The sequence below is a fragment of the Emydura macquarii genome, unplaced genomic scaffold (assembly GCF_026122565.2).
Source record: "Emydura macquarii macquarii isolate MOO-44397 ecotype Brisbane River unplaced genomic scaffold, CSIRO-AGI_Emac_v2 contig_1119, whole genome shotgun sequence".
NCBI classification, from domain to species: Eukaryota; Metazoa; Chordata; order Testudines; family Chelidae; genus Emydura; species Emydura macquarii.
Window position 1 is genome coordinate 8,904,330 of NW_027131256.1, and position 17,254 is coordinate 8,921,583.

At 40.1% G+C, this 17,254-nt stretch overlaps 1 protein-coding gene across 2 annotated transcripts in view; it reads left to right on the plus strand.

Moving 5' to 3' along the window:
- Positions 1–17,254, plus strand: part of NME7 (NME/NM23 family member 7) — a 131,637-nt gene that overhangs the window by 94,233 nt on the left and 20,150 nt on the right. For both annotated transcript variants that reach the window (XM_067546118.1, XM_067546119.1), the window contains exon 11: positions 10,576–10,683. In XM_067546118.1, the coding sequence (XP_067402219.1) occupies positions 10,576–10,683 (108 nt within the window). The remainder of the gene's footprint in view (positions 1–10,575; positions 10,684–17,254) is intronic.

Consider the following 17,254-nt stretch of genomic DNA (forward strand, 5'->3'; position numbering starts at 1 on the left):
CCCATGTATTAAAATTGGATCAACAAGAACAATTGGTTCTTCAACCTCAGACTTCTCTGAAGGAGGTTCAAATCCACTTAGAAGGCATGAATATCTCTCACATTGCACCTGCTTGTGTTCCCTTGATTGGAACTAGCCATAACGATCGGGATGAATAGGTAAAAATGTGGCAAGGGGCCAACCATGAAAATAGAGTAAAAAAGGGAATTAAGTGATTAGATTGCACCTGTGGGAGCAGGAGTTTCTTTAATTGATGCTGCAAATATAGAAGTGTAAAAAAAATCACAGAAAAGAAGAGTTATACAGAGGGATTTGAAAGAGGATAATGAGGTAGCTTTGTAGATGTTTATGTGGAGCACCTCACAAGTGTGAGGGGCAGTATGGGAAAAAGCGCAAAGGTGCTTGTTTGAAAATTGAACAAGTGGGCGATAGAGCAGTCAATAGCCATGCAGAAGAGGGGTTGCAGATCACAGCCTTTCTTCATATACCATTTGTTAGTGTGGATTTGAACTCCCCTGAAGAGGCAGGTCTGTAAGGAACTGTCGCTCATACTGTAGACTCTAGACGGAACGTCACCCACTCTATATAGGACTCCCAGTTGCAGTGGAACCACAAGAACTGGCTAGGATATGAAATGCAATTTAAAACCAGTCTACACAGGTTCATTGAAAGACAGTTGGCTTCCTAGACAACAGCTTGTGACCTGACTATGCTTCCACAATTTAAAGGCATGATTGGGATTGGCCCCAGTGGAGAAATTGGGACAGAGTACATATGAGAGTTTCCCTAATGAGGCTTGCATACCACATCACACATTGTGCCATTGTAATAACCCAAGAAATACATACTACTGCCGTTTGAGAATCTCTCCAGTCTTTTCCTCTTAGGTTACACTGTCAGTGGCTTAGAAGGGCAGAAATATGTTCCAACCTGGGCCAACAACCCTTCTGTATCAGAAAGAAGCAGGTGATCTCTGTTTTTCCATCCTTCACCTCTGCTGTGACTGACAGCAGCAAGCATGAGCAGCTGCAATACTAGGTTTCACTCTGTAGCATCAGTCTCATTGTCTCTGAAACCATCAGTTAAACAAAGACATCTAAAAAACTGGATATAAAATGAGTGACTCAGTAAACACTCCGTAGATGAATAATTTAGAGTGCTTCTCGCTGTTGTGCTCAGTGTATGCTGGCATTCTCCTTTCTACTGCAGGGCAACCTGAGCAGAATTTTTAGCAGTTTTTTACTTATAGTCTGAGAAACTGCACAGTAACCAAACACTGGATTGTTTTACAAATTGATATGATTGAGTGCAAGGAAACAGTATTGGATAGGGAGCAAAGGAAGAAAAAGCCCACAGAAGCCGCTCTGTGCAGACTCTGGTGGAATGGGTTTGGGAGATGCCCAGATGGAATTGAGGGGCTCTCTTCTGAGAGGACTGTGCAGATACGTGATCCGCAATCTGCTCAGGAATTAAAGCATCATTAACCCAGAGAGCAAGAATGGTTGAGGAACTGGACTGGGATTCAGGAGAACTATGCTCATTTTCCAGCTTTGTCACTCATCCCTGTGTAGCCTTGGACAAATTATTTAATCTCTCTCTGCTTCAGTTCCCTCTCTGAAAAGGAAAGATGTGGACAAACTGGAGAAAGTCCAGAGAAGAGCAACAAAAATGATTAAAAGTCTAGAAAACATGACCTATGATAGAAAATTGAAAAAATTGGGTTTGTTTAGTCTGGAGAAGAGAAGACTGAGGGGGGACATAACGGTTTTCAAGTATATTAAGGTTGTTACAAGGAGGAGGGAGAAAAGTTGTTCTCCTTAACCTCTGTGGATAGGACAAGAAGCAATGGGATTAAATTGCAGCAAGGACAGTTTAGGTTGGACATTAGTAAAAACTTCCTAACTGTCAGGGTAGTAAACATTGGAATAAATTGCCTAGGGAGGTTGTGGAATCTCCGTCATTGGAGATTTTTAAGAGCTGGTTAGACAAACACCTGTCAGGGATGCTCTAGATTGGGGTGGCCAAACGTACTGACCCCCCGAGACCTCCCTGCCCACTGGGCAGAATCTTCTAACCCCACCATCCTGTAACAGGGCAGAAACTCCAAGCCCCCCACCTAGTCCGGTAGGCAGAGAATGGGGGGTGGGGCATATGGGGCTCCACGAGCTGCACTTTAACTGTAAAAGAGCCACATGTGGCTCATGAGACACGGTTTGGCCACCCCTGTCTAGATAATATTTAATCCTGCCTTGAGTGCAGAGGACTGGACTAGAAGACCTCTCGAGGTCCCTTCCAGTCCTCCGATTCTACGATTTTCTAGCTTTGTCTCACATCCCTGTGTAACCTGGGGCAAGTTACTTAATCTCTCTGTGCCTCAGTTCCCGCTCTGAAAGTAGAGATAATACTCCTTTTCTCCCATCCTTTGTCTGTTTTGTCTACTTGGGTTGTAAGATCGTAAGGCAGGGACTGTCTCTTAGTATATATGTACAGCACCTAACACCATGGGGCCCTGATCTCAATTGGGGCTTTTAAAGAACTACTGTAATACCAGTAACGATATTTACTCTCCATGGCTTCTGCACCTCTGCACAGCCATATGGAAAGCAGCCAGTACCTTTGTTGTCCCAAAGGAAGGCCTATTGCTGGATAGGAGAGACCCAGCAGAGCAGTGGGGAGGAGAAGGGTATCTCTGGGGATGTCCCAGAATCAGTGAGATGGATCTCTGGCATCCACAGGATATGTAAATTGTGCACCTCAATAAGGCTTCAAACTCCTTTTGAAGGGAGTCATCTGGCTTAGCTAGGTAAACCTTGTAGAATTTCGTGGTAGCTCTTTCCTCTTCTGCATTTACTTCTTTCTGTATGTGCATGTGTGTGTGATGGGAAGACTGAAGCCAGAAATTACCAGACTTAGCTGGGCCCTAGATTGTGAAAGTTATCTTTGTACACTAGGCAAACTCTGAATTTTCCCAATGTGAATAAGGTTTGTGGTGACTTCAGGAAAAGCTTCTTTGAACTTTATGTACATGCACCTATGTATACAGTGAAGCAGTTTTACCTGAACTGTTTGTGTGAGTGCAAAATTTTCTCTCTTTCTCCTAAAATTCAGAAGGAAGAAATACTTACTAATTTTGTTCTACTGGGGAAATATTTAGTCAGAACGCTTGCAAACTAATATTGTATTGCAGCTGTATAGCTCATTTTTTTCTGAGGATCTCCAAATACTTTACAAGCACTAATCAGTAAAACCCCATAACACCTCTGATACACAGGCAAGTATCGTTATCCATGTTTTACAGATTAATAAATAAACACACAGTGTGAAATCCTGGCTCCATTGAAGGGAATGGCAAAACTCCCACTGATTTCACTAGGGCTGGATTTCACCCATAGACTTTAAGTGACTTGCTTAAGGTCATTGTATGCAGTGTTGTAGCCATGTTGGTCCCAGAATATTAGAGAGATGAGGTGGGTGAGCTAATATCTTTTATTGGACCAACTCCCGTTGGTGAGAGAGACAAGCTTTTATGCTGACACAGAGCTATTCTTCAGATCTCAGGACCCAGACCTGAAGAAGAACTCTGTGTAAACTTGAAAGCGTATCTCTTTCACCAACAGAATAAAAGGTATTATCTCACCCACCTTATCTTGCTTAAAGTCATACATTGAGTCAAGACAGATCTGGGAACAGAACTCAAATAAAGCAACTAATAATGCATTTTTTTAGACTGTGGGTATGTGAGGCTGGCTGCCTCTTTTATTTCTCTTATACCCTCATATTAGTTGCTGGTTTTGTTGCACGCTCCCCTTCCGCCTGTCAAAGTTCAATTTGCACACATTTTGCAGACCTGAATTTCAAATCATTTAGAGTTATTTTACCATTTACATCCATTTTCTAACCAACTTACACCTCATGCATAACTTTTCATTCACATCCCCACTGAATCTAGCCCAGAAACTTGCATAAGAATTACACCTGTTTGCTCCAGATCTGAATTGTTTATGGCAGATGCACAGCTAAATAATACAATGGAATAGCTTTCTGTGAAAAGTCTATTGGAATTGCTCAAGTGCAGAAAAGTCTAGGACAAGTAGAAATGCTGTCTGGGATAGTAAGTGTGTCAGTTTTACTGCCCACAGAACAGCAAGTCTGTGGGCAGATTGAGTGATGTCAAGCCTGCAGCACCATTGAGCTGCCAGTCAGAGGAAAGGATGGCTGGAGGGAATGAGTGGGAGTGAAGCAAAGAGAATTGAGAAGGAGGTAAGAGAAGAGGATGAGCTGAACAGAATAGGCTGTGTAGCAATATTTTAGAGACTTGCAAGCTTAGACAGCAGCTGCTGTGGTTACAATACAGAGTATGGTTTGGTTTTAAGTGGGCGAATATAGCTTGCAAAAGGGATGTAGCTTCAATCAGAGTTCAAAGACAGTGATTTTTTTACCCAAAAGGTAAGCAATAGTTGAATTTGTCAGCCAAGCGAGAGCAGGCTTTGTAGTAAAATAAACTACAGTTTGATGACTTGTTGCTACTGGTGCCAAACACTATCTGATACATTTTTTACAGCCTTGTAATTGCATACTTGGCTGCTGCTGCCTGGGCCATGCAATTTAATTTGCAAATTAATCCTTGACTCACACACTGCTTCAAGCAATAACTATATGCACATAGAGTTGGTTGATTTAAAAAAAAATGTCTGGAACATGTCAAACTACCCTGACTGGGTGTTTTGGAGCTTAAAAAAATTAACCTGAATCAGCGGAAGGCACTGCTGAGGGCCTACGGCCAAGTAAGTTTAATACACAGGGGGCAGAAGAGTATGCTAAAGAATATAAGGAACTTAGCTATTAACTCTTGTTCCAGAATCTATGATAATCTACATGTCAGCTAGCTACATGTCACAAAGATGAAAAAATGTTGTGCAATTTGCAGAAAGCACAGGAAGTTTTCTGGTAAGACATGGAAGTGGATATTAGACCTTTAGTATTTTTTCCCTACATGTATTTGACCTCTCTGCTGCTGGTGTGGAGTTCATGTAAATAGAAAATGCATCACTTTGTCAACAAGAAGCTCCTGTTACTAATTACTGCATAAAATAGAGGAAGAGAACCAAGGGTTCTCCCCACCCAGTTTAACATGGAGCCTGATTTCAGTTTTTCAGATTTTTGAAAGACACTCCAGCAGGCTAGAACTGAAGCAGCTCAGAGCAACTGCCTTAACACCCAATCAAATGAAAGACTTTATAAAGGCAACAAATTAGTCTCCTTGGAAAGTATCACAGGAATACAAACAGAAAGCTTATTACTGCACTTGTTGATGGCGAAATTGACGTCAGATTTGGGCCAGTTAGGAAACCTAACGCTCTGCTGACATAGCAGAGTTGGATGGTATAACCCTGGTATAAAACTGGTATAAAAAACAGTTCAGGCATTATAGGGATCATGGTAAAAGAGCACATCTTGACCTGAATTTAGAAGGAACAGAGGTGGTGGATATGGGCTGTTCAAATGGTGTGCAGGCCAAGTTTTGACAAACTACTCGTAATGATATGCACTGCGTCAGTCATAACCATGAACTTGCTGTTCTGTGACTTGGAATAGATTATCTTTAACTTAAAATGTGAGTTTATTTTGAAAGACATTTATAGGTTGATCTATTTAAGTCACAAAAGATGACAGGAACTTCAAGCTCTTTCATAAATTATGGGGCCAGAAGAGACCATTGTGATTATCTAGTCTGATCTGAAGCATAATACAGTGTATAGGGCTTGCCTGAATTAATTCCATCACTTGCTGATGCTTTTGAGGCGACAGTGAATTGTGTCCAGAGCAATGAAGACCATGGTCAAAAATGATCATTTGGGATATATTGTAGAAACTGACTCAGGATGTTGCCACTTGGAGTAGTGCCATTCTTAAAGAGTCCTAGACAGGCGTATTTGTGGGCATGGTGTTTTTGATGATGGACTTAACTACCATTGATATTGAAGTCTCTTACTTTTCAAGGAGATGATCTCTTGGTTTTTTAAACTTTACAGAAGTTAGTCTATTCTGGAACTCACAGCAATGAAAGACAGCTGTGGTCATTGTGTCTTCAAATATGCTATCCACAAGGATAATTTTGAAGGGGCAAACATTTCCAGGTCATTAAAGGCAAAGTGGCAGAAAAAACAGATCTATAAGTAGGCTTGGAAGGATTAGATTTTTATTAGTAAATGTCGGTAAACATTGATTTCACCATACACAGACAAATGGATGAAAAAATATTTCTATTGATGATGATGATAGAAATTTACAGATAGGCAAAGTAGGATAAATGCTGATTGAGAACTCATTAGAGTTTGATTTAGAGTATTTGTTTTGTATATTTTGAGAGATGATGCTGGCAATTTCTGTTTTAACCATTATAAATTTTTAATGTTTTGAATCTCAACATCTGTTGTCATTAAACAATTGTATGACTTCCCCATAATTTCCCACAACTGTGAAAATTTAAAACAATCAAAATAGAAAAAATGCTTAAGTAAACATTGATATCAGTCAAAACTGAAAAAAAAATTACAATTGAATTCTACCAATCCTATCTGTAAGCTTGAAATTGACGTTGAACAAATTGGGGCTTGATTCACCAGGGTATTGGAACCACCATTCACCTGGAGTCAAACCACTGAAACCACACAATGGCCTGATTATTTAAAAAAAGGACCCATTATGACAGTGTTCACATTGATAATCTGATAGACCACTTTACACAGATATTGAATGAAAAGGAAAAGATGTCAGTGGTTGTCTCTAAAATTATACTTAACTACCATCTCAAGTCCACAACAAATGACAGCACCCAGGCATGTTTAACAAACCTTTTACCCACCAGCCCACCTGCCTTTCTGGCTACATTAAGCATTCAGTATGGATGAGCTAGCCCAATCTACTTGGAATCTGCATTTATGACTTGAACATTTTGTCTGGCACGTCTTACAATTCTGAATTTAAAATTAAAAAAAAAAAATCCTTCCTGTATTCTTAACTATAAAGCTATTTAACCTGGAGTGTTGAAGTATAAAGGTAACCAGCCCTTTTTATCATAAAGATGTTTATTGCTTTCAGTCTGTTTTGGGCAATTTTCATTACTAAAGGCAATGAAGAAAAATGTAAAATCTGCCCTCTGTAACTCTCCATTTCATCTAGGAGAAATGAGTCCATAGAATTTGCAAATTATTCCACATGGCAAGGTTACTCCTGCACAGTGAGAAGATGGAATATAAATGTATATATATGTACCCAAACTACACCCATGATGCTAAACGTTGTGAATGCCATTGAGAAGGAGAGTATCTTCATAAAGTGCTCCTATATCCACAACTAAAGAGTAAAGCAATGACTACAAAGTAAACAGTCCCCTAACACTGATATACACACTATAACCATCAGAAAATGAAGCTTCTCATCAAATTGTTCTGGGCCAGACTCAATCCAGCCATAATATGGCTTACTTGCCTTTCAAATGGGAACATGTTAACAAAATTACCATTAGTATTAATTAACATTACAGAAGCATGTGCAGGCCTCAGTCAGGTTGGGGTTTGTTGTTGAATGCTGTCCCTGCTCCAAAGATTTTACAATCTTAGCTTAAGACAAGACATAACAGGTGGGTAAAATTGGAGCGTGGAAAGACAGGGTAAGAGTAGTATGAGCATGTTTTTTGAGAGACTAGCTGGGTGCACAGTTGATTGATAAGTGTATATTTTGTTTTTGTTAAGACAAATCAGCAGTTCCATAGCAATAGTGTCAGCTCATCACCTACCTCTGACCCCTCTCAGCTGGTGGTGTTCTGTAGTCATCAAGCTGGACTGAGTTCAGAAGGGAGGACAGGTTAGTGGCATTATGGAGGCTTTTCCAGGGAGGATATTCCGTGCCTAAGGGAATAGAATGGAATATAAGAACGGCCATACTGGATCAGACCAGTGGTCCATCTAGCCCAGTATCCTGTCTTCTGACAATGGCCAAGTGCTAGGTGCCTCAGAGGGAATGAACAGAACAGATAATCATCAAGTGATCCATCCCCTGTCACCCATTCCCAGCTTCTGGCAAACAGAGGCTAAGGACACTTCAGAGGATAGTTTTGCATCTCTGCCCAACCTGACTGATAGGCACTGATGGACCTAACCTCCATGAATTTATCCAGTTCTTTTTTTTTTTGAACCCTGTTATAGTCTTGGCCTTCACAATATCCTCTAGCAAAGAGTTCCGCTGGTTATTTGTGTGTTGTGTGAAGAAATAGTTCTTTTTGTTCCTTTTAAAACTGCAGCCTATTAATTTCATTTAGTTCTTGTGTTATGAGAAGGAGTAAATAACACTTTATTATTTACTTTTTCCACACAGTCATGATTTTATAGACCTCTGTCATATCCCCCCTTAGTCGTCTCTTTTCCAAGCTGAAAAGTCCCAGTCTTATAAATCTTGCTTCATACGGAAGCTGTTCCACACCTCTAATAATTTTTGTTGCCCTTTTCTACCTTTTCCAATTCCAATATATCTTTTTTGAGAGGGGCAACCAGAACTGCACACACTATTCAAGATGTGGGTGAACCTTGGATTTATAAAGAGGCAATATGATATTTTGTCTTTTATGTCATCTTATATTATTATATTAAGCTAATGATTCCCAACACTCTGTTAGCTTTGTTGACTGCCACTGCACATTGAGTGGATGTTTTCAGAGAACTATCCACAGTGACGCCAAGATCTCTTTCTTGAGTGGTAACAGCTAATTTAGACCCTATCATTTTATATGTATAGTTGGAATTATGTTTTCCAGTATGCATTACTTTGCATTTATCAACATTGAATTTAATCTGCCATTTTGCTGCCCAGTCACGCAGTTTTGTGAGATCCCTTTGTAACTCTTCGCAGTCTGCTTTGGACTTAATTATCTTGAGTAATTTTGTATCATATGCAAATATTGTCACCTCATTGTTTTACCCCTTTTTCCAGATCACTTATGAATATGTTGAACAGTACTGGTCCCAGTACAAACCCCTGGGGACACCATTATTTACCTTTCTCCTTTCTGAAAATTGACTGTTTATTCCTCCCTTTATTTTCCTATCCTATCAGTCAATTACTAATCCAGGAGAGGACCTTCCCTCTTATCCCATTACAGCTTACCTTGCTTAAGAGCTGTTGGTGAGGGTCCTTGTCACCCTTTCAGAACTCTTGGCTGAATGCCATCTGGTTCTAATGAGGAAGCTCAAAGGTGTTTGTGGGAGAGGCAGACAAGTGGGTGGCCAGGCCTGATACTGTTGGCAGAGCAAAGGGGGTGAATGACAACACAAGAAGAGGCCTTGAAGGTAAGAGCGAGAAACTTTTATTTGCCATAGTGGAGACAGGACTCATATGAGGTGTCGGGAGAAGGCGGGAATGACATGGTCATAATGATGGGACAGGAGGATAATCTCAGCAGCAATATTTTGAATGGACTAGAGTGGGGCAAGTTTGCAGTAGTCATGATGTGAGATGAGAGCCTGAGTGAGCAATTTGGGGGTGTGAACTGAGAGGAAAGGCGGATCTTTGAAATGTTCTGACGGAAGAGAGGGCAAGATTTAGATATAGGCTGAATATGTTGGTCTTGAGAGGGGAGGCCAAGTCAAAGATGATGCTTGGAGTTATGGGACTGAATGACTGGGAGGAAGATAGATGATGGTGTCCATAGTTAAGAGAACGGAGGAGGGGGAGAAAGGCTCTTGAGGGTGAATCAGGAGCTCAGCTTTGACCATGTCAAATTTAATGTGAAAATCTGTTTCCTTCACGTTGGAGGAGAGCCACTGTAGCACTTTGCATTAGCTAAGCGTGTATGATCATGTCTCATCTCTAGTGACTGGTCCACATAGTGGATAAGAGCCTGTGATATATTCTCACAGCTAAATATATTGTGGAAGAGTCTTGAGTTTTATCCCTGCTGACAATCCCTCGTGGTTTCATAGTGATTGACTCAAGGAGCTCAATCTGCTTAGCTTAATAAAGAGAAGGTTAAGGTAACTTGATTACAGTCTAAGTATCTACATAGGGAACAGATATTTAATAACGGTCACTTCAGTCTAGCAGAGAAAGGTATAACATGATCCAATGGCTGGAAGTTGAAGCTAGACAAATTCAGATTGGAAATAAAGCATAATTTTTAACAGTGAGAGTCATTAACCATTGAGTCTTGGAGGATTCTCCATCACTGACAATTTTTGAATCAAGATTGGATGGTTATTCTAAAATAAATGATCTAGAAATTATTTTGGAAAGTTATGTAACTTATGTTATGCAGGAGTCCTTTCTCCTCTCAGAATCTATGAATTACACTGGATTCATGTCAGACAGTTTTCACCCTTTGGTTCCCATCCTGGTCTGGTCTTTTCAGCCACATGCATATGTGAAGTCCACTTGGAATTTACCTCTTCAGTTTCATTTTTGTTATACTGTACATAGATTAATCAACATACAATGAATGCTTTACTTGATACGCGTTTGTACTGTTCATGATGTAACAAGGCTCTAAGGTTTACACAGTGTTAATATTTATATATTCAATAGGAAATAGCCCGTCACCTCCGACCTGGAACCCTGCGTGCTATCTTTGGTAAAAACAAGATTCAGAATGCTGTCCACTGCACAGATCTACCAGAGGATGGACTTTTGGAGGTAAGATTTAGCAAATACACACACCTTTTTTATAGTCAAGTTTTTAAAATTAGAAAATAAACCGAACAGTTTTGGGGGCTATTGGAAGTGTGTTGTCTTTGGAGTAATCGTACTGGAATCCAATGAAAAGTTAGAAATAAAACAGCCGGTGACTTTATGAAGAGAAATTAATTCAACTACATGAGCAAGCTGGAGGCCGAGTTCTAGTTCATAATATTGCTTGAGAAACTCCACCCATATACCTTTCTGAGGAGATTATTGAATAAAGTAGTGAACCAGTGTCAGAAGCATTCTATCATCAGAATCTTCTCATTGGCTGAGCTTATCCTGAGGGCATGTTTAGCAATGTGACAAATACATAAGGTTGCAAAGTCTCTTCTTGATGATCAGCTTTGCTTCAGACATCCAGGGTAATTATGTGTATAACAATAGGTCTATTCTGTGCTTTATGTTAACTGTGATTAGTATCTGGTTTTGGCTTTTAACATTTTCATTAAAATTCAATAAAAATTAAGAAGCTAGAATTAAAAAAAGCTCACTTCAGACAAAAATACAACTGACAACATATGAAAGTAAAACAAACACTATGAAACAATAAACTAAACAACCAAGCATAGCAGGAGAATTGAAGCTCTCTCTCTCTCTTTATGTACATGTGAATTTTGTGTTGGCTTTATTTATTTAGTTCATTACTTTTATACAGCAAGTAGCAAAGTACTTATCCAGTAGGGCTTACATTTGACTAGCTGATATGATTTTAAACACAATTTGTTCTTGTCTACACTGATTACAAAGTCATGCATTAACATCATGTTAGTTAACATGGCTCCTTATTATTTTTAGTGAAGGTTAGTTCCAGGAGTAAGAGGACAGTTCAGTCTCCATGATCCGTTCAATCAATTGTAGTGGTGTTTTTGTGATTTCAACACCGATCCACTGAGAGTTGCTTAAGGACTTGGTCAGGTCAGGTCTACACTACAGAATTTTGTCAGTGTAGCTATGTCGGCAGAGCGAAAAAACCACACACTTCAGCCAGCATAGGTATGCTGGCAAAACCCCCAGTGTTGACACAGCTATGCCAGAAGAGTGCTTTTCTTGTCATAGCTAATGTCATTCAGGGAGGTGTTATGCTAATGGAAAAATGCCATCTGTTGGCATAAAAGCTGCATCTACATTAGGATCTTTGCTGGTATTGCTATATTGGCAAAGCATGTTTAGTGTAGACAAGGCCGAAAAAGTTGTACTCCTTTAACTATACCAGGATAGCTAAAATGATGTGTACACGTACATAAACCTAATGGATGTAGTTATACTGGCATAAAATTGCTTTTACTAGTATAGCTCTTCTTGCATGGAAAAGAGAATAACTATACTACTTTAACTATAGCTTGTCTTAGTATATCTATTTAAAAAAAAAAATCAAACCTGTAACTGACAATGTTATACTGGTATAACTTCCAAGTGTTAAACCAGCCCAAAGACAGCAAACTAATTTGTCATGTCATCAAATGGTGGTAACTGTTGGTCTCTGCTTACCTGGTCTGGATTTGAACCAGTGAATAGAAATGAAAGTCTCCATGACAAAACTAATGCTCTGGACCATCCAGTCATACATCAGTGAAAATTTTAACAAGCAAAGAGTGAGCAAGGTATCATTCCCCCACCCCTTAAGATTTGGGGGCAGCCAAAGCCTTTAGATGAGCGGCAAAGAAAGGGTTTAGCTCCTGAAGATAAACCAACCAATGATGAAATCATTTCGGTATCTCTAGAAGACTTCCATGTATACTGTTAAACAATATGGTCCAGATTCATCAGTGCACTCTGGCTGCTTTTCATGAAACAAATGGCACAAAGCAGCTGGAGTGTAAAAGTGAATCTGGCCTTGCTTCTCCCCAATGAATTTTAAGGCTGAAGGTCCATCTCAATATTCTGATTGCATAAACTCAAGCGCCACTTTCATGGTTCATGATGTCCTCTGACTCCCACAGCGTATTCACAGATTTATGCATATTATTTCATAGCATGTTCATTCTTATTTTGAGCATGTGCTTTGCATTCCATTAATAGTCCTCTTTTTCTAAATTATGTGTTTTATCATTGGCGTGTTTGCACCCACAGCATGGCTTTGCACTTGTCAATTGTTTCTCCTACGACAATTTGAGCTAAAGCAACAATAATGAACAACATCAATCAATGTTGCATTAATAATGTAATGAAACAGTGAATATTGCAAACAGGCAGTATTATATAAATTACTAGAGCTTTTGGGTTCCTAGAATGCATGCACTTCTAACTCTTCTGTTTAATCTCAATTGTGTAATTAATGCAATTGTCTGAGAACCCAGCTAAGCAGAAATAAAAAAAATATGTCATGCCTGATGAAATAGTAATATGCATTCACTTGATTCTAGGGAAGGATTGCATTGAAAAGCTTATTGAGGATGAGATGGAGAGGGTCAGTACAAATTTCCTCATAGCAAATACCCAGAGTCTCTATCATTGAATAGCATAGACTAGACCTTTGTTGCTGTAATAATAATAGTAATATACCACCTTTCATCTCAGAGTGCTTTACAATCTCTATATATACTATACAGCTGCATTGAAGTGCAGACACTGCTGCGGTGGAGTGTAAAAACTAAATGACCCACAACACAAGCAAGGGAAATTTTGGTCAAAGACTCTGAGGCAAACCACTGATCTTATGAAAAGTGCTGTTGTGGTGTTTTCTCTTTTTGGTGGCTAATTTAACATTTTAATAATACATTAAATTCAAGCTATCAAATATTTTGGGCCTCAGACTAGGTGAATTTCAGAGAGGGTGAATTCACTGTCTAGTAGAAAGACAGACTTGTGAGTCCCCACTCATGGCTCCCCATCACTACATAGTGGAGCTGGCAGGATCTAGTCAGTTTCAGATGTTTTGATGGGAAATTTGCTTACAGCTTGCCACTGTTATGATGATGCAGATGTTGCAACCATGAAACCTTGGTTTGCCATTGCTGGATACTTGATTAGTTGTGAGAGAGACTAGGTTAAATTAATCACTGGTATAACTCCACTGAGTTCTATAGACTTATACCAGAGATAAATCTGGCCCACTGTTATGCCAACTTGAGAACAAACCACTTTAACGCCCAAATGGAGGAGGAATTCGACCCCAGCAGTCGCTTTTCTACCTGAATAAAAGCCAAACCTTGGTGTGGAATTATTTCTGCACTGCATCACCTTCCTGGGATACTTGTTTTAAAAATTAGCTCCCCAAATGCATGCCACTCTACTCTGGGTGTCAACAAGACCTGGCTTCAGTAACCTGACAGTATGCAAATCCCTGCACTCAATCTCGCTGTAGTGATCTGGGTATAGACACGAGAGTCAGGAACTCCTGAGTTTCACCTCCAGCTCTGAGCTGACTCTCTCTCTCTCTCTCTGGGCTTGGTTGAGTCACTTCCAGAAATTTCTTATCCAAATGTGAAAATCTTGTAGCAAAGTTTTCTGCTACATTTTTGGCAAAAAGCAAAGCACAAAATTAGTGTTTAAAAACTAATGGTGGGAAATTTTATGAGCTTTATTTTTCCCCCTGCTGTATATAGCTGCATTTTCTTTTGTGCTGAATAGGACATGGACTCATTTCATCTCCTGGGTCCTGCCAGATTTTGCTGTTGAAACACAGGCTGCAAGCCCAGAGGCAGTAAGTCTGCTTGGAGGGAGGGTGCAGTGGTGTAAGTTGCCTGCAGCCTTTTGTCTGTCAGAGGGGTGGTCTGCAGCCAGCTGTTTTAGCCTCAAAAGTGGGCAGGGCCAGAGGGAGAGCATATGTGCTCATTCATGGCATAGTCCAGGCAGCCTCTAACCCAGGGTTCCTTGGCAACCTTAACCAATTGTTACACCTCACTTGCCCTCCTCTGATGAATCCCACTTCTAGTGCAAATATCCTGTGTACACAAGGGACGCACAGAGTAGCCTTCTACCCCGGGAGGGTGAATTTGGCCCTGTATGTTTGTAAAAGGAACATTTTAATCCTATGTGTTGTTGACCAGAGCAGGAGGAGAATTATTCTTTGGTTGTATTATGATGATACCTAGAGGTCTCAGTCAAGATTGGGGCCCCACTTTGCTAGGCATTGTACAGATACACAGTATGAGAAAATCCCTGCCCCAAAGAACTTATATTCTAAATAAACAAGATGGTCAGAGGGAGTATTGTTTGCCCCCATTTGGCAGACAGGAAACTGAGAATGGAGCAGTCCCCAAATACTAGTGCAGACTTGTGATATTTGCCCTTGTATAACCAAACTGAGATGGAGAAGGGGCATCCGGTTACCCTGTCACCTTGTCCTTAGGGGTATGTGATCAGTTTATGCTGAGATGAAGAAGGGAGAGACTGCTTTAGGCTGAGAGAGAGAGGAAGCACTTTCTGCCTTGTGACAGACTTTTCAACTGACATTTGAGTACTATGTTTAGTACCAGGCTACCAGTGATTCCCATAGGATTCATTTAGGTATTCGTATTTCTACGTGTTGGTTATTTTAATATCTCTCTCTCCCTCTGCATAATTACCAATAATGGTGATTAAAGATCGATCTAAACTAGATTTGGAGAGTATTATTTGAAGCAATTGCTGTCTGGCTTGTCCAGAGATAAAGCAAAGTACTCCAACCTCTTAAAAGAGACAGACAGGACTAGGTAACTGAGGGCCAGATCTCTCTGAGGAGGCTGAAGGCAAAAGCCCAGACTTGCAGATGGAAGCAGGACCAAAGAATTCTGAGGGGAGAATGCTGGGTGAGGAAAATGGCCAGTGGAAGCATGTGACTATGAGAACCAGGCACAGGAAAAGACGAGTTAGTGATGGAGAAATAAAGCTCAGGAACAGATTTGTGGAGTTGGAAAATGAAGAAGGGGTGCAGCAAGTGGTAACTGAAGGTGGGATGGCAAGGAAGAGGAGAAGAGCAGCTAGTCCTGTACAAAGAGTGGATGAATCACTGGAGATACCACCAAATAAGAGCCTCGGGGGATCCAGGATGGGTTGCAGAAGATTGAAAGAGAGAATAGAAGACAAGAGGACTTGCAGCCAGAAAGAACAGGGGAGAGGCTGGAGAATCGCACCATCACCAGGAAAAGGCAGGTCTACATGATTGGGGACTCTCTCCTGGTAACCAGACTTGATCCGGAGAACAGAAGGGTGTGCTGTCTGCCCAGTGCTAAAATATGGGATGTGGATCTGAGGCTGAAGAGGATACTAGCGAGAGTGGGAAAGAATCCACTGATTGTCCTTCATGTAGGTACAAATGATACGACTAGATTCTCACTGGAACAAGTCAAGTGAAGTTCTGTGGCCTGCGTTGTGCAGGAGGTCAGACTAGATGATCATAATGGTCCCTTCTGACCTTAGAGTCTGAGTCTAAGTTGATAGCAAAACTCTCACTGATCAGGATGGTGCAGGATGCTGACTTAGTTCAAGGCTACTGGGATGGGACAGACTATAGCCTTCCTCCCACAAATAGCACCCCAACTCCAGAGTTACTGCTATGGACCATTGTAGGCACAGGGAAAGCTGAGTGACCAACTAGATACCTGGTGTTGCTACAACCATTATTTTAAAATAACTTTTAGTCAAATTTGTTAATTCTGCACACTAACTTTTCAGTGCTGCCTGGTAGTACTCTGTCTGTGGGGCTGAAAAATGAGGAAGTAGCTTTAAAAAAAAAATCAGTTGCTCTCTGTAGTTTGACCCTGACCTCTTGGCTTTGTTCTGCAAACTACTCCACATTTTAGCTAGCCAGTAAGCACGTCAGAGTTAATGAATAACTCTAGTGACTGATTTGAGTCAGGAGGGTGGAGATGAAATGTAGCCTGAAATATTGGTCGTAATGTGAATCAGCACATTTTCATTCATAAAATTATAACTTCTGTTTTATTTTTGGTATACTTAGGGTGATGGGAGTGCAGTTAAACCCAACTGGTGAACTCTTCATCTTGCTTTATTAGGCCTTTAATTATTCATCTATATATGTGTGTATATCCTTGCATGTTTATGTCAGTATATATTTACTGGTGATAACATATAGTAAGGAGTGGCTCAAAGATTGACCTAAAAAAACCTAGATCCAATTTTTCTGTCCTTTACCTGTTTGAAGTCAAGGAGTAGCATCAATGTAACTGAGGGATGTGGAGCATTAATGTGGTAGTGTGCTAACAAGGGAAATTTTTGATCGGTAAAAAAGCTAAAATCAGTATCTTGTTTTCCATACAGTAATATTCTAAATTTTCATCTCTTGGTCAGCATATGCGTTATACAGCTTAGAGGACATTCCCAGACAAAAAACTTTACTTACTTAAACTGTATAACAGTTACAAAAAAAATACATGCCAAGACTATACCACTAATAAAACCTAACTGTTTAAAAATATGTTAATATTCATTTAATATGGTGTAGATAAGAATGTAACTTTTACAGTTCGTACACTCTTAAAGAAATATAGACATAAATCAAACATTCAGAAAAAACCAACAACCCTTAATTCTGCACCTTCATGAGAAGAAGGAGAGCCATCTGCAAACATCTCACATAAAT